This window comes from Coptis chinensis, chromosome 5 (assembly GCF_015680905.1).
Source record: "Coptis chinensis isolate HL-2020 chromosome 5, ASM1568090v1, whole genome shotgun sequence".
Classification (NCBI taxonomy): Eukaryota; Viridiplantae; Streptophyta; class Magnoliopsida; order Ranunculales; family Ranunculaceae; genus Coptis; species Coptis chinensis.
In genome coordinates, this window is record NC_141460.1 from 68,970,373 (window position 1) to 68,989,246 (window position 18,874).

The window sequence follows — 18,874 nt, forward strand, 5'->3', positions numbered from 1 at the left end:
TCATTTTAGTGGCTTGCTTGATAACATAAGCTCATCCGTGATCGTGTCTAACAGGGACTTGGCCCTGATGAGTGCTGCTGATAAAGTTTTCCCTAACTCACAAAAACATCTATGTAGATGGCATATTGCTACGTGCGTCCTTTCAAAATGTTACGATATTTTTCCAAGCATAGAACTTATAGAGAAGGCCCAATTCTCATGGAACACTGTAGTTAAATCGAAGACAGAAGTTATTTTCCAGCGTTAATGGGATGCTTGTTGGAAAAATATTACAGGGTTGAGTACTCTAATTTTGTTAGTTATTTGCGAGAGACTTGGTTTCCTCACAAGAATCAATTCGTATGTTGTTAGACTGACCAACACATTCACTTTGGGAGTACAACAACCAATAGAGTTGAAGGGTCTCATGCTCAGGTGAAGCGTGTACTAGGAAATGCAAACTGTCATGATTTTTTTAGTATGTTTAGCTTAATCCACCCGATTCTAGAGATCCAGATGTCCGAGATTAGTGCTACCTTCGAGAGGAGTATGATTGTAACTCAACACCACCACCAGATTCCTTTGTTTCCTAAACTCAGAGGCCTTGTCTCATGCAAATGTTTGGAATTGCTATTTGAAGAAATAGATACTCGCGTAAAACGTGTTAAAGATGGAGAGATCAGGTGTTGGTGCTATTTGCGCACGAGCCACAGACTGCCATGTGCTCATGAATTAATTGAGTTTGAAGAGCAAGAGTGGTCCATCCCTTTAACTGCTATCGACCACTTTTGGAAAATATTGTATGCTTCTCCTAATATGTCAGTGGGTGATGGTCCCAATGTTAGATCTTCGATCGACTTGTTCATGAAAAGGTTTGCAATGGTTTCTGAAGAAGAGTAGAGGGTTATGATTAGGAAGCTTATAGAGATTATCGTACCATAAAGTACATGGCTAGTACCGCCTTGTGAGAAAGCAAAAACCAAAGGTCGGCCGAAAGGTAGCTGCAAGAGAAAGCTTTCAACTGGATATGAGAACTCTTCAAAGCAAGATCCATCTCATTTTGAACATTCTCAATGTGACCATGAGGAGTGGGTCTTGTCACAACAAAACACTACGCCCACCCAAAACACCCACACCACACCAAGAAATAAGCATTCTCCAAAAACACTAACCCAAAACACCCACACCACACCAAGAAAGAAGACTTCTCCAAAAACAACAAAAACAACCACACCAAGAAATGTGAAAGATGGGGTAAACTTTGGACAGACGAAGGGTCCTAAGGATTACAGGTTGGATATTCCTGAAGAAATATATAAATACATTGTTAGAGTCAAAGACCCTGTTGGCGATGGCAACTGCGGTTATAAAGCTTTGTGCATTGCATTAGGAAGAAGTCAAGAAGATTGGCCGCAGATGAGAAAGGACTTGTACCAAAACCTTATTGACCACCTCCCCCTTTATTGTACTTTGTATATTCAAAATGAGGTTGTTTATGTGAAGAAAATAATCCCATATGAAAAAGGTTACGCACTCTTAAATAAGAGGATGAGCATGCTCTTTGTTGGATACTTATTTGCTTCAATATTTAATGTTGTCCTCCCGCATTTAGGAGCTCGGCAGTGCTTCCTTATCATGCCGCTGAGAACCCAAGCAAATACTGAGATAGCGCACATGTTGGTGGAAATCATTTTGACAATGTTGAACTTGTTGAAGATTGTTCGGTTCCTCTAGTAATGCACCATTAATGGCTTAGAGCTCGATATAATATTGTTGAAAGTTGGAATTTGGCATTCACAGCAAGGTAATTGCAATTTATGGCATTGAACATTCCTAATCTAATATGGGAAGACGAGCTCGTTGAAGACCCAACAGTACATGTTATCGACTAAGTTGTTCATATGTTGTCGATATGATATTTTGATGTAATTTGTAAATTCATTTTGACATGTTATTTTGATGTAATTTGGAACAAGTGTAATTTTATTTTATTTTTATGTTATTTGGAAATAATGTTTGGGCTTTTATTTGATTGGATTTGGAAATCGAGTGATCGACTAAGTTTATTCGGACGGCAATCGAGTGATTTGGAAATAATGTTCGTATGTTGTCAATATGATATTTTGATGTAATTTGGATTAAATTTGATTTGATTTGATTTGATTTTACTTGATTTTACCTCAAACGACATGGTCAAGTCGTTATACCTTTGAACCAAATTATATGGGCTGGTCGTTTGACCTTTGAACCAAATGGACTGAGCTTGTCGTTTGAGAAAAGTTCTCTGTTTTTTCATGAAACGATCTGAGCTGGTCGTTTGACCTTTGAACCAAACGATCTGAACTGGTCGTTTGACTTTTGAGCCAATCAGTCTGAGCTGGTCGTTTGAGAAAAGTTCTCTATTTTTTCATGAAATGATCTGAGCTGGTCGTTCAGGTATTCTAAGGAACGATGTGGCTGGGTCGTTTGAGAATTCAAGGGGATGACATGGCTGGGTCGTTTGGACAAAAAAAATTTAGAATTTCATTTTGTTTTTACAACACTTTCATATCCATACAACCACACAAACATCCATTCATTCCAAAATTCATTTATTCAAATAACAACAAATTCCACTTAACATCCATTCATTCCAAAATAAAAATTCATTCATTCCAATCACCATACAAACATCCATTCATTCCAAAATTCATTCATTCCAATAACAACAAATTCCACTTAACATCCATTCATTCCAAAATCAAAATTCATTCATTCCAATTAAAATTCATTCATTTAATCCATCCATTCCTTCCAAAGTTACAAATTACAAAGTTAACAAAGTTACAAACCCTAAACTGAAACAAATCATGAATTATAATGCCCACCACTGTACTTGCACCTAGTCAAGTTGTACGCCTGTTCGAAGGAGGACCTTGCTTCCTTTGGAATATTATCCTCAGCCAATTGCAGACCTCTCTCTAGCATGCGACTAGCTTCATCAATGACGTTGTTCTATAAAAAAAAAGGAAATCAAGATAAGTTACCAATCGAATGCAAAAAATAACAATTAGAAAAACTCAATTAAAAATCACAATACTCACAATTGGTGTACAGTTGGGAAGTGTCTCTAAGGAAAAATGAATAGGAGCACGCTCAAGGTTTACCAATCGAATGTGAGAATTCCTCGCATACCAAATCATATAGTTTGGATGACACTCCCATGGATAAGAAGAGATATGTCCTCGATTGCAGGGTTAGATCACGTGATTCTACCATGACTCCCAGTAAGTTGGTGTCACAACTCAAATTTCTAAACAATTACAAAGTGAATATTTGAAAATTTAAATATCTCAAATATCGCTATGTTCAATTGTCTAAAAACCCAGACTATAACGGGGTGGATACAACCAAGGCCCAAAATATCAATATCGATGAATATATCGGTGTACCCAAAAACCGATATATATCGGATATATCATATATTTCGGATATATTCATTTTTTTGGTAACCAGTCCAAACTATTTAAAATATCAAAAATATCGGATATATCGGAAATATAATATCGAAAATATCAGATATATATCGGAAATATATTGGAAATATCGGATTTATATTTTAAAATGGTCAAAAAGTCAACCGATATATATCGATTATATCGGAAATATCGATTATATATCCATGATATAAAGTTTCATATCGGAAATTCCGATATATATCGGAAAAAAAAGGGTTCTATATTCGGTGGATATATGTCGAAAATATCGATGTCGGTGTACCAAAATACCGATATATATATCGGCGATATATCGGATATATCGGCGATATTTTGGTCCATGGATACAACGCATGCCAAAACTGAAAACCCACATCATAAAAGAATCAACTTAACAACAATAATCTCCAAAATTACTCAACCACCACTTTATTAAAAGACTATCTTCCATCCCAATAAAAACATCAAACAACTCTAAGAATAAAAGTCTTCAACATCGTATTCTCATATCATATGAATATGAAACTACGTTATTACATAATTCCAAAAAGAATCGGACCTAATGAAAGAACTAAAGGACTGCTCCAGGAAAGAATCCAATCAAATGTCGTGGTTCCACTGCCTTCCACCTATATTCCCACGAACACACCCACATTGCCAAAACAAAGCAAACATGGGTCAGTAAAATAGAATTTGTTGGTATGAGTAGACTAACAACATAAAAACAATTCTATACTTTAATTATCCAACAAACACTTTATATTTACCCATAACTTAATCATTCTCAGCTTGGAAGACAGGTAGTTCCGTCATTTCACCCGGTATAGTTTCTTCTCAAGCAAGACTTCCATTCTATTAACTTATTTTAATAACTTAGTAATTGAATTAAATCTTACCGATATCCACTTCTGTATAAGGGTAGGACAGCGTCCCTACACAAAATATTATTAAGTCCTACCCTCCTGCAAATGGAAGTTAGAAATTCTAAATAAACATATGTAAATATCCTATCAGTATGCAAAATGCAAGTCCGAGCACACCCGTACAATCAAATCAATTTCTCTTATTAATTAATCGATTTATTTTCTTATACACTCACCCTTTAGTACCTACTTCACAATTTGCACTCCACACATTTGCCAAATCACACATTTCTGTGTGCCTCTTTCCCACCGAATACCACAATATCATAGCCATCTCTAGGCTTTCATACACATATTTCACAGCTTCTTTGGGCATAAAACTCAGGTCATTCATGGCACATTTAATGAATACCTTAGGTCATTCCCACCACATTCAAGGAATACCTATCATATCACTAACGGGCCATTCATGGCACATTCAATGAATGCCCTGGGTCATTCCTGCCACATTCAAGGAATACCCAACCCTACATTCTCGTACACTCAAGGAATACAACTAACCCGTAAGGCGAATACCTTAGTTCCTCTCTAGGGCAGTCCAAACAATCTGGTCATTCATGGCACAGTTAATGAATACCCCTTTATAACGCTAACGGGCTATTTATGGCACATTCAATAAATGCCCACCTAGCATATGCTATCATCAGTCATAAAATTTCATTTCCAAAACTTGAGGCGTGGAGAGTTCTAAAAGGGTGTGGTAAATTGTTGAGAACATTATTGCATATTTTATTTCCAAGAACGGAGGAGTATCTTGTTTCTTGTATTATTGTTTACGCGTTATTAATTATATCAATGTCTAAGTATCATAGCGTCGTATATCATAAAAGACTGAAATATCACATAGTAGTTAATACACGTACACACGTATATATATAAAGGTCTTAGCCTAAAGCCAAGCAAGCTAATAGCCCTAAACCTATCCTAATAGACCTAATCCTAGCCAAGTCAAAAGTCAAATCTGGTCAACTAGTCAAAGTCAACCCTGGTCAACTAGTCAAGGTTTGACTGGTCAACTAGTCCTAAACTCATCCAACCAAAAACCCAAAGACTAAGGCCCAAAGCGTTTAGTCTTTCCCAGGCCCAATCTAAAATAACTTAAGCCCACAAATGAAAATCTAAACAAAACCCTTAAGCCCACAAAGTTGTTTCGGCCCAAGCCCAACAAAACCAAAAAAAAAACTCACTGTTCATCTTCCTCACCAATGCCTCCACCACCAAAGCAACTACCATAACCACCACTCGCCACTACTATTAAACCCATCGGTTTTCATCCCTACTAAAAACCCAAACTGCCTATACCATCAAATCTCGATTCCCTCACTCCTCACAAATCGCATCTAACGCCATTAACGCTCCTATCAAAGCTTCAACATCACTCAAACACAAGCAAACCACACCGAAACCACTCGATTTCAATCCCCACCCAAAAGCCCAACACTATTGTATAATCAAACTTGATTTCCCCACTCCTCCCAAATCGCGAGTTAACGCCATTACTGCTCTTTCAGAGCTTCAACAGTTCTCAAACAAAGAACCCTCGAGAAAAACAACCGCACAACATAATCCCCAACCCATATGATCATCCCAACACTTCAAGAGTCTAACAAAAACCCAACTCTCAATCTATTAACCATTGACAATTTAAAACCATTGGAATAAAAAAAATAGTATTTAAACCATACAAGTTAAATATATAATCAATAATATGAACACAATATGTATTTCCAATTCCGCCGTATACAAAGTGAGAAGAAAAACATAAACTTAAAATGAGCAGAAAAGCAGAAAACTGATATCTTTATATCTTTGTCAGTAAACCAAAAACAGGCCGTCAGAGTAATAAGAGTAAGAAATTTTATGTTCAGTGAAGTGAAATATGTATTCTCTACTCACCCATGATTAGCTCCAACTATCAGCTATCTATCAGAAAAACCTTCATTTTCCTATCTCAGTAAAACTCTTTTATTTTCTCTGTGTATAACTCTCTGTGTTCAAAAAACTCTCCATGTGAACTCCTTTTTGTTTTAAACCCACCCTCCCCCCTCCGAAAATAAGGAAGGAAGATTTATCTCTTAACCTATAGGGTTTCCTATCATTAACTAATATATATCCTATTTTTTGTTTTATCTATTATTATTATTATTATTATTATTATTATGGTACTAGGAAAAATAAAAGAAGTAAACGGGGTGTTATAGTTGGCCCAATATTGGTCCATCTCACCTTATACCTGCATCCTGCTACAGTTATTGTCCTCCAATTTAGTGTTGGATGATCTACGGGTATAAGCTGCACGTGACCCAACTAACGCACAACCCTTGCGACAGCGTAAAACTCAACAATATTTAAAAAATATATCAATCCCTCAAAAAATACAATGTCATCGATCGGGCTTGTAGCTCTGACATTATTGTAGGGATGTCAATCAACTTGAAACAAAATCAAATGTGTCATTAACAACTCCAATGATCAATTACTAAAAAATAATAATATAAACAAACTTAAATACTTACATTGAAACAATTCATATCATCAAGTATCGCTCGATAATACTGCAATGCATGCGTTGTATCGTCATAGTACAAAGCGACTATTGTGTGTCTATGAGCACGTGCTTGAGACAAGCTATAGTCTATGTTTGGGATTGGTCTGAATACCAGGAAGTACTCATAGATCCACATATATATATATATATATATATATATATATATATATATATATATATATATATATATATATATATATATACACACACATAAATAGTTAACATATTGATAGAATAATAAAATTAACATTAAAAATAATCTCTAAAATACTAAAGTTTTACCTATATAATAGTCATATAGCCTGTAACCCCTTTCACCTTCGCACATGTGGCATCCCCAAGACCTTTATACAAAAATGCCAAAATTGATGCACCACATGCATACTCTCCTATCTCACTGAATTTCAACAACGGCCTCAGATAGCATAGAGGCACTCTAGTCCCAGACTTGTCAGTAAAAATGGTACATTCAAAGAAAAATAGGATAAAAGCTCTGACAGCCCGTTGGACTTCCTACAAACTTGAGGCCTTCTCCACCACCTTCCCAATAGCGTTACATATGAGCTTATCATGAACTTTGTTAGCAAAATACTTTCGAAGGAATTCTAGCCTTACTTTTGAAGTGAACTTGCTAGCTTCCATCTCTACCTTAATCAAAGAAATGGGGAGACCAAAAGCACGGTGTAGGAGATTTACCGATTGTTGTAGGTTCAACTTACTATCCCCTTGCACCGCTCTTCTTCTAACTATGACTCCACAGATTTGCACAACATCGTCCAAAGTCACAGTCATCTCCCCAAATGGCAAATGGAAGGTGTTGGTCTCCGGATGCCACCTCTCCACAAATGCAGAGACCAATGGTAGATCCATAAGCTTGTGATAACTTAATACGAGATCATACAACCCAGTCCTTCTCAACTCGTGGGCAAATCTTTGAGACTTTCTAAATTCACTCATGAAATCCCATTGGCACAACTTCGTTAAGTGCGAAACACACTTCAACGCTCCGCGATCCTCCTGAAACAACCAAGCATGCATTAGACTCAATGAGCAGAAACAAAAGATTTTGTAAAAGAAAATCAAAATATTACCCTCTTCTCCCAAACATCGTGAGCGACACGCACCGCATAGTCATACAACAGCTCTGACTCATACGGTCAACCCCTATACTCACATCTTTTGAACTCCAAATCATCATTAGATTTTCTCACAAAATCCAATACTAGAAGTGCTTCTTCCACTGGTGGTACGACTTTTACCATATTTTCTTTAACATCATCATCCTGCTCCTCCTCATCCCGATTGTTATCCTGCATCCTCTTCATCACCCTCCTCATCACTCTCCTCTTCCACTATACTCTTCCGACAATCCATATTTACATTTAAACCTACATTGTTATCGCTATCTACACTATCTTCACTCGAAACTTCAGGAACCTCAGGACCCTCTTTTTCTTTGTGGTCCCCTCTACGCGCTGATGTCATGGTGCCCTCTCCCCCTTTTCTCTTGCTTTCAGCCGCATCACCACTAGAGGAACCGCCGCCAAACAACTTCTTCACACCCTTGAATGTAGTTTTCGCTACAATATTCCACTACACCATAAATGGTGTTTAGCAACAATTATAATCGTTACTTATATTTTTACTAATGCTTATATCCGTTACCTCTGGGGTGTTACAGTCATTTAGGCAAATTTAGTAACGGATATATTCGTTACGTATATTAATTTAATAAGAGATATATTCGTTACGTATATTAATTTAGTAACAGTTATATTCATTGGTAATTATTTTGTAACAGATAATCAACTAGATAGTCAATTGTTGATTGTCCACAGAAATATTTCATTTCTAACGGATATAAGTGTTAGTGAAGCTTGGGGCCCTTTCATTACTAACATTTAGCGTAACAGATATAACCGTTACTAAAAAACAATCCAGTGCAAAAAAAATTATTTTTTCTGGCGCCAAAAGATTTCCACCCTGTACGGAGCTACATCACATCTGATTATCCACGATCTATCTTACATACAAAAATATTACATTACATTACAACTCAAGTAACAAGTTAATAAAAGAAAACCCAACTCGGTTAACATTATAGAATTAAAGCCACCAATCCAAATCCAAATTTACAGACCAAACACTTGTAAAATAAATTAACCTAATCTTATCTATCCAAAGTTACAACAAGAATTGTAAGACAATATAATAGAAACTGACAAACACTAACAAGCTGACACAACTACCAACTCGACCATTGAGAATATGCCAAGTACCAGTCAGAAGTAGCACCACCATCTTTACCCTAACATTGTTGGATGTGTATACCTATTTTTACCAAAAAATTGTCGCCTTAATCTCATACTTCCCACATAAAAGAATAGACCACAAAAAGTTGAAGCCTAAAATGTTGTTTAATACCGCAAAATGACGTAACGGGCATATTATTACCTCAATGAAGGCACTAAGATGTGCACAGTTCCGTTTCTCTGATAATCTCAAAGTGTATTATGCAGCAATGCCGCAATATCAAATGTACCTCTCGTATTGCTTTGAGAACAGCTATGTCTGCATTCAAATTCCTGTGTGCCAAAGAAGTGTTTATCCATCATAAAGTAATCAGTTGATTACTAACAAATAAGGATACAAGCAAGCAATTAAACTCGAGCACCTAAGAAACAACCGAAATTTAGATGTCTAAACTTGTATTGTGAAAAATAAATCTCCTTGTTCGATCACTTAGTAAGCTTAACCTACACATAACCAAATCTATTTTACTTGATTCACCCTCCCTAAAAGATCACATGGATTCAGCATGCATACCATGAGTCTGCCATGGTAGAAAAGAAATTAAACAAAAAAGTTCTCTCACCAAGGCTTAAAACAGAATCTAAAAAGCACTGCCTCAACATTAATTATCACACAATTCTTATAACACCTTAACAACACCTCGTCCTTACCACGATGATTTCCCACAACGTATTAGAAATGTAGAACTACCACCACTCAAACACCATAGTGCTAATGAGTCGTCCATTTTCCAAGTGAATTAAATGCAAAAAACAATATCTAAACACTACCAACAACCCATTTCCTTCATAAGAACAAATTTAGTTTGTAATAATTTCTTTCAGTAAGGCAAGTAATTTCTTTTTTTTTCTAATGACAAAATACACAAAAACTAACCTTTAAGGGTAATAAAAGAACTTCGCTACACACCCAAGATTTAAGCAAGAACAATACCTGAAGGTGAACTTGGATTTCATTCTTCTAAATCTGATGACTCAAAACTAAATTTACCATGTCTAGACAGAATAGATTATATCAACGTAAGAAGTAAATGTATCATGTCTTTGGATTTCATTCTTCTGAATCTGATGACTCGAAACTAAAATTTTGCCTTGCAGTCATCACAGAAATAATCATTGTTTCCCACACCCTTTAAAGCATAAGGAAATCAGTCAGTGTGCCAATTCTTCATCCTTTTCAGGAATGAAATAAGAGAAAGAAAAACAAATATTAGAGGCACACACACACACACTAAATCATTCATAACAAGTTATTGTAGTGTAAGGAATTTCATGCGGTCATAATAAATGAATACCAAAAGGAACAGTACATAATGACGGAATATCAAGTACTCAAATTGCAAATAAAACTAACTAGTGAAACTCCTGAAACTGACATTGATACAAACCCGTTACTTGCTAAATGAAACTGAATATAGTCTACAGACAGTGATATAACCCTGTTACTTGCTAAATTCATTGCAGAATACCAGACTAGCTAGTAACATACTAACATGGTCCACAGACATAGTTCACTGACAAACTAGTGGCATACGGTCAAGTCGCTCCTAAGTTGTCCGTGTACAAAAAATGAAAGCAGACACGACTGAGCCATTATCGCACACTACTCGAGCTGCGTTCACACTAATAAGGCACTCGATGTCTAAATTACTTGAAATTCAAATCTCAGTCTTGGCAATTGCTAGCAACTTGTTATTTAGTCATTGCAATAAGCATTAAATTAAATAAAACTGCTGAAAAATCGTAACCAATGATCTTAAAGCATGGTCCAATTTTGTGTGGAACTGATTTAATGACCATACAAGCATAGGAATAATTAGTTACAAGTTACAAGTTACAACTACATGTCGATGTGTAATCAAGTAAACTAGACAAAAATCAGCTGCAAAGGTATAAATACATATACATTGAAAATGAAATTGACGTATAAATCAAAGAGGAAACAAGCAGTTGCGTATATTGAAAGGAAGTTACCTGATCTTCGTACACTACTTCAGTCCCAAAAATCAAAATCAAAATAGGAAAGAATGAAGAAAACAACTAGATATTGTTAATAGATGCAACTAAGGTGTGAGTTTCTAATGGATGCAACTAGATATTGTTAATGAAGCAAGTTATCTCAATTATTTTTATGAGCAACTTAAAAGTATATACCTCCTTGACATTTTCCTTGCTATGGGCATTGATTCCATAACAAGTGCAATTCTGTTCCTTAAAATGCCTTATCCACTCCTAAAAATGAATAAGAACCTTATTACAACTATACTTCGAAAAAGAAAACTATAGAATGGATCAGACAAATCCATGTAGAGCTTCCTTATACAATTCCTTAAAATATTTTGATAAAGGAATTTAATTACCTTTGTTTGAGAACGACCTGCAAGGTCCATCTTGTTGAAGACTATTTTCTCATGTATTCATATGCTGGAGAAATTTGTATCTGAAAACAATAATTTACAATGTACTTATAGCAATTTCACATTGCTTTAAAATCAGTCAAGAATTTATTCAAATATTTTGCACACATAAAGACCATCAGGTATGCTCCTGTAAATCCCAAAACCATCAGGTTATTTTTTTTTTAATTTTTTATCAGCCAAGCAACGAAATTATCCCAATCGCGAGCATAAATTTAGATTCCAACGTTACAGTTCCCACACAAAACTTAAATTCCCCAAATTTATCAGCAAGACAAACAAATAAACCTAATTTGAACATTTCAAGGAGCACAATTATAAAAAAAAAATCAGAAATTCGCTAGCTAGGGTTTCAGTAGAAGGAGAGAGAGAGCGAGCGTATATACCTGTTTATTTTTCATCTTCGTCGACGAAAGTTTTTTTTATCGATGTGGAGAGCATGGGAGATCATCGGGGAGAACCTGTTTTATTCAGTTCTAGTCTTTTTTTCTGTTAGTTCCACATATTCCACATATACCCTTCTCGTCTTTGTGTTCCATGTTTTTTATTTGTTTCGCAACAGATGTAATTGTTACCAAACTTTAAAATAATACATTGATAATAATTGAAAAAATAAATTGAAATATACTAACGGATACCAAGGAGCCTCACAGTTATGTCTGTTAGAAAAGTAGTAATAGATATATTCGTTACAAATGAAAATTTTGCCCTGTTAGAAAATGGCCCTTATGGTGTAGTGTTCTTCACATTCTTTGATCGAGGACTCATTGCTACAAAGAAAAATAAAACAAGTATTAGTAACTATAATAAGTTTAATCAAATCTAAATCATTTCGAGCTAATTACAATTCTTTCAACATTACAAGTGCCACAAAAATCCCAACAAGAATTACTTTGCAACGAAACAAATGTCATAATTGGTATACCACTAAGATTATTAAAAGAAAAATCAAATACTATTAAATTCAAACAATTTCCAATATCATTCATCTTGAGACTTACTTTGAGTAGCATAGATATTAGGACATAAACTTTCTTCCCAGAATTTTCGATCAAGAAAGCAGGATTTATCTCAAACAACCATCCAATATCCTTTTTATTGCAACCCAATTTTTCAAGAAAACACATCATGTCATGCATCCTACTCCAATCATATACACTTCTATATGACAAGTGCCCCACAAACCAATCACTACTAACTCCTAGACCCTTCAACTTCTCAAGAACTCTGACAAAATCCTCATTAACACCACCAACCAATAGTGATGGACTACAACTTACTAACTTAACAACAGTAGGTGCACTCAAACCCAATTTTTCATAACCCCGAAGTTTCAAAGCCAAGACTCCCTCACTGTACCCAAAAATATCTCTCACATCTTTATACATTCTACCGATTTTATTATTCATCTTGCATTGTATAATAATCAACAATAGAAACCACAAATTGCATTGTATAATTTGTCGTTTTGGAGTCCAAACAACTTGCATTGTATAATAATCAACAATAGAAACCACAAATTATTCAACAATACAAAGAATAAAAAAAAACACACACACACATTCAAACGACCTCACTAGGTCGTTTGGGCCATTTCCAAAACTACCTCACTAAGTCGTTTGGTGCATCTTCAAAACGACCTCACTGGGTCGTTTCAATGTTTCTCAAACAATACTTCGTTTTGTATAATAATCAACAATATAAACCACAAATTATTCAACAATAACAAGTTATATAATTGATTCACAAAATACCTGTAGTAGATGAGTGTTGCCCAAGAGAGAAAACAAGTGTTGCCCAAACTCAAATTAGATGAGAGCAGACGAGTGTTTTTAACAATGCCACTTTCTTAACAATGGTTCACTTTCTTAACAACAATAATGGTGGTTGTCCAAACTCGAATTAAAATAGTGAGAAAATGTACGGTTTTTGGTTTTTGATTTTTGGTTTTTTTGTGAGTGCGCGAGAGAGATGATACCAGTTGAAAAGGTTTTCCCGGTTATGCGCCACTTAGGTGGGGGTGTATTGGACTTTCTTTTGGACTTTGCTATTTGGGCTTGGGCTGGAGGCTACCCAATCCAATTTCCTATTTTTGGTTTTGGATCTTCCAAAACATTTCCGGACTCTTAAAGATTCATACATTTCCGGTTTCCCCCTAAAAAATGATGGGTACCTAAAGTTGGACTTGCAAATATAAATTTTCGTGCACCAGGCCCAAAAGTCTTTGTTGAATCGGGCATTCGGGCCCAAATCTAACAAAATACATCCTCATAAACAATTTGCCACGTGATGTAGTACCACTTTCAAAAGAAGAGGGAAACCGACTTATACAATCCCCAACATTTTTTAATAAAAAACAAAAGGAATTTTCGTTCAATCTCTCTCTTCCGGCCCACATAAGGTAATTTTTATAACTCACTTTTCTTCTTCCTCAAAATTACAGAAAGGTGTTTCCTAATCTTTTTAAATTTGTACACTTTTTTTTTATTTATAACCACTGTAAAAAAGTAAAAATAAAATAAAATAAACCCTAATATGCTCTCAGTTTTTAATTAGGTTTTATTATTACTACCTCTTAATTATTCACAGCTCGCGTTGAAAGAAATCTGAAGATAATGATTAATAACTCTTCAAATACTGGACCCACCCCAAAGCAAAAAGTTGGATCATCACAACCATCAGATGTTTCACTAAAGCGCAAACGAGGAGTCTTTCAAAAAGACCGTAAGTATAAACACACCTCTATTCCGTGCACTATTTATATATTGAATTGCTAACCATGAATATTCTTGATGACATTATAGTGCAGCACATGATGTACGGTTTTGGGGATGACGCCAATGTAAGTCTCTTTTTATGACATCTATAGTTTCGAACAATAAACACATTAAAAAAGTTTTCTACTCAGATTTTTGAAACAATGCTGATAGGAATATGGATAGTCTGCTCTAGTGTGATAGTTGGTCATTCAATACTAACTCTACTTGTGGACTTTATATAAATAGCCATTGCCGGAAACTGTTGGACTTGTCGAAGACATTGTTGTAGAATACATCACTGATATGGTAAGTTGTTATGTTCTTGTTTCTTAAGTAGATAAATATGTTTAGGGCTTTTATTAGATTAGTAATCTTCATTTGTTGTTGACTTGTCTGCAGGTTAATAAAGCTCAAGACGTTGGATCTAAGAGGGGGAAGCTCTTAACCGAGGATTTCTTATACCTAATTCGCAAGGTATTGTTTCTTGAAGTTCCTAAGGTTTCATATGATGTTTCTGAATTTGGGTTGCCAAGTCTTTTATATGAACCAGCTAGTGCTCCAAATTAAGTTGTTACTCTGATTAACAAACCCTTTTTCTGAACTAAAATCACTGTCATCATCTAACTATTCCTTTCCCAAAAGGAATTCCATTCAAGTGAGGCAAAATATATGTTTATGATGCAGAAGACATCACACTCTAACCAGTTCAAACTTCAGCGCTTTTAGCTGATCAATTTATTTTGATCTAAGAACCTTCCACCTTACAGGATATGCCAAAACTCCGCCGATGTACAGAACTGTTATCTATGCACGAGGAGCTAAAGCAAGCAAGGAAGGCTTTTGAATTAGATGAAGAGAAGCTAACTACTACAGCAGATTGAGATTGGAAATTTATAATCGATTCCTACTCTTGGAGCTCTGTTATGTGCCGACTCATATGTTGATACTTCTTATTTTCAGCATTGTAATTAAGAATATCTAGACAGATGTGCAAGTGTAATTGCTTCCGTGTATTTTTACCCAGACTTGTTTTTTAACATTGAACAAGTTTCTCTCTAAATTGAGCCTCTGAAATTTTTTATGCTTGCTTTGGAACAAATTGTTGAATATAAACACACCGTCTATGATTCTGCTGAAAACTTCTCGCAGGAATTCTTTACCGATCCTTGAAAAGATATCTGGAGAAAAAGAAGTGTGAACAGCTCATGCAGGAATTCTTATGAAGTTCGAGTAGCAAGATCTCTCTTTCAATTACAGTGTTCAAGCCTTCACTTCTTTGTTCAAGTACCATACTAAAATGAAACACTCCAACTTTAAGAGCTCCATTGTAGCACTACTCATTGGATTGTGCTCTGTCCAGGCACTTTTAAGATACATTTTCCCCTCATTATCACTCTTGCCTTTTCCACTTGATCCCATTTACCTTGTTCAGCATAAATATTGGATAGTAATACATAGTTGCCAGAATTCCACGGCTCGAGATGTATTAGTTTCTTGACTGCGTGTTCTGCAAGTTCTAGATGTCCATGTACTCGGCAAGCACTGAGCAGTGCACCCCATATAGCAGCATTTGGCATCATTGGCATTCCTTTAATTAACTCTAGAGCCTCCTTTACACACCCAGTGCGACCAAGAAGATCAACCATGCATCCATAGTGCTCAAGTCTGGGTTTGATTTTGTACTTCTCTGTCATAAAAAATAACAATTCTAGGCCCTTTGGCACCATTCCTGTGTGGGCACAACACGCAAGAGCACCTACAAATGTTGCATCATTAGGATCCACACTCATCCTCTCAAACATTTCTAACCCAAGCTTGCCCTGTCCATTATAAGCCAGACCTGAGATCATGGTATTCCATGAAACCACACTTTTCTTAGGCATCTTGTCGAAAGTTCTCCAAGCCATCTCCAAATCACCACACTTGTGATAAAAATCAAGAAGTGAGTTGCCTACTTGGACGAACTTCTGAAACAGTCCTCTTGAATCAGCATAAGAATGGATCCAACTTCCAAGTTCAGAAGCACCCAAACGAGCACAAACAGGCAGCACCGTGACCAACGACGCGTCATCTAACTCAAATCCTTCATCCAACATCTGTTTAAACACTTCTAAAGCTACTACATCGCGCCCACTCTGCGCTAAACCACCAATCATGATATTCCAAGAAACATTGCTCCTCTCCCTCATCTGTTGAAAAACATGAAACCCCATATCAACATTTCCTTCCTTACACGACCCGCGAATCATCATATTCCAAACGACAACATCCTTAACAGGCATCATATCAAACACCCTTTTCGCATCGCCCATCCTCTTACAACTAGTATAAAACTCAACTAGTCCTATTTGAACACCATTATATAATTCAAACCCAACTCTTACAATCTCACCATGCACTTTACGTCCAAAACTAACTTCAGTCACATTAGTGCATGATTTAAGCAATGGAGCAAAAGTATATTGATCAGGCCAAATATCGCGACATTTCATTAAAGTATATATTTGAAGCGGCCGTTTCGAAGGGCCAGATATGGAATAGCCTTTGATCATAGAATTAAAAACGAGGATATTTGGGTTTTGTGTATGGACAAAAATGAGACTGGCATAAGGCATTAAGTGGAGTTTGCCACATATTGAAATGAAGTGTGCAAGGAGAGTGTTGGATTGATGGAGATTGTGACGGATGAAATGGGCGTGGATTTGTTTGAGATGAGTTCGAGTGTTGTGGCCGTGGAGTAGGGTGAGAATTCTCCTTTCTACCTCTCGGCCATCTCTTCTCATTTTTTTTTACTTTACTTTGTTATAATGGTGGTGGGAAATGTCATATGAATTAATGAAATTCAAATAATCAGGAACCAAAGTCCAAAACTGAGTTTGGTTATGGGCTTAAAACAAGTGTATACACAAAATTCTGATGGGCCCATGAGCACACATAATTGTATTTGTGAATCATCACTGGAGCTCAAACAAGTCTAGGCTCTGGACTCGTACAGCTCCACTAGGCACTATCAATTTGCTTAAGCTGTAAAACGTGACAAAGTACGAGAGGGGTGGTCGCAAGGACTGAAGGACATGAAATGCCTCGAAAATCTAGCTAATTAGGCAAGCCTCATCATACAATCATATATAATAGAAGTAAGTATAGATGTTAGCATAAATGGTTCTTACTCAAAACAATTACGTGGACATAATAGGCAATGACCATTTTCATGCTAATATTGTTTCAATTATTCAATATACTCTATTGAATGATCCTACATTGATTTATCATGGTTTACTTTTTTTTTGGGTAACGATTGGTGTGCCATGGTTTACGTACTGGTCATCATTGGTTTGTCATGAGAGTTAAACTGTTACGTTATAAGAAAGAATAAATTCATTTGAGACGTTGTCGATCAGCAATAATGTTTTTAGCCAATTCGGCAAATTATTTTTACTTCTTTTCCTTGTTTGGTATCTAACTTTTATTAGCATTTCTAATATGTGCAGGGCTAAGAGAGCTTAGATCTAGTACCTTACCATACAGTACACCATCACTTTTTATTGGTGGAGGGCCCAGATCGCATGGGTACCCATAAACCGGCGTACTTTAGATTTTACAAATTTTTATTGTCCTTGCCCTTTGTCTCGCTTAAATTTGTTGAACTGTTTTTGTGCAAACACTTTACAGCAAGAAGTTGGAAAGATTGGAGACATTTGATGTTTTTAACAACTAAGTAACTATGACCAATGTGCACAAAAAAACTATGACCTATGTGCCATCTCCATTATTCTTATTACCGGGTTTACATTTGGAATGATGCGTATTCTTGTATTTACACTGTAAGTATCCTCCGTTCCACACTACAGTATACGTCTTTACATGTCAGGTCGTCCTCCTTCAACTCATCCCACACCATCAAATCTTACCTACGACCCAACACCCAGGTCGTCCACAACATCAGTTACAGTCATTTATGGAAGCAAATCAACTAACGTAATCTTGGAGTTCAACCAACGCCACAATCAAGGAAACATTAACTTTGTAACAGCAGAATAATGGTGAATCATCAAGATAGCACACAAGGTGGATCTACACTTTATAACGGTCCAGAACAAATATGGAAAGTCAGCTCAAACATCTATAAATAGAGAGAGATGAACTATGTAAGGCTTGATTCAAGTTTACCCCAAAAAACTTGATACGTAGACAACTCTTATTCCAAGAAGAGTGCAGCCATTCCCAATCCAACACATCATCAGGTCGTAGACCCCAAATTAACTAACATCTATATTGGCTCCGTTTGCCGGTTCGTTCTCTTGAGAAAATACACATACCATTTTCTCAAGCCCACGAAGCTGATCACAACAAGCCACCATGGAAGCACAGCTACAAGCATTAGCAGATCATATGAAAACGCTATAGGAGTCATTCATAACACTTCAACAAGAGAACCAGACGATGCGCGAACAAGCCAC

General features: G+C 36.1%; 2 protein-coding genes across 2 annotated transcripts; one reads left to right on the forward strand and one right to left on the reverse strand.

Moving 5' to 3' along the window:
- Window positions 1–13,927: 13,927 nt before the first annotated feature.
- Window positions 13,928–15,474, forward strand: LOC147498572 (transcription initiation factor TFIID subunit 13-like). Its single transcript, XM_086560533.1, has 6 exons — window positions 13,928–14,056; window positions 14,245–14,379; window positions 14,460–14,497; window positions 14,661–14,720; window positions 14,814–14,888; window positions 15,182–15,474. The coding sequence occupies exons 2-6, from the start codon at window positions 14,271–14,273 to the stop codon at window positions 15,293–15,295; spliced, it is 396 nt and encodes a 131-aa protein (XP_086416659.1). The 5' UTR covers window positions 13,928–14,056; window positions 14,245–14,270; the 3' UTR covers window positions 15,296–15,474.
- A 42-nt stretch (window positions 15,475–15,516) lies between these two features.
- Window positions 15,517–17,260, reverse strand: LOC147498573 (Tetratricopeptide repeat (TPR)-like superfamily protein). The gene has a single exon (XM_086560532.1). The coding sequence runs from the start codon at window positions 17,195–17,197 to the stop codon at window positions 15,752–15,754; it is 1,446 nt and encodes a 481-aa protein (XP_086416658.1). The 5' UTR covers window positions 17,198–17,260; the 3' UTR covers window positions 15,517–15,751.
- Window positions 17,261–18,874: the final 1,614 nt, after the last annotated feature.

Excerpts from the sequence above, each read along its gene's own strand:
- LOC147498572 (XM_086560533.1), top strand. The coding sequence starts at position 14,271 with ATGATTAATAACTCTTCAAATACTGGACCCACCCCAAAGCAAAAAGTT. Across the intron at positions 14,498-14,660 it reads GTTTTGGGGATGACGCCAAT|CCATTGCCGGAAACTGTTGG; the intron begins GTAAGTCTCTTT and ends TTATATAAATAG. Across the intron at positions 14,889-15,181 it reads TCTTATACCTAATTCGCAAG|GATATGCCAAAACTCCGCCG; the intron begins GTATTGTTTCTT and ends TCCACCTTACAG.
- LOC147498573 (XM_086560532.1), bottom strand. The coding sequence starts at position 17,197 with ATGAGAAGAGATGGCCGAGAGGTAGAAAGGAGAATTCTCACCCTACTC.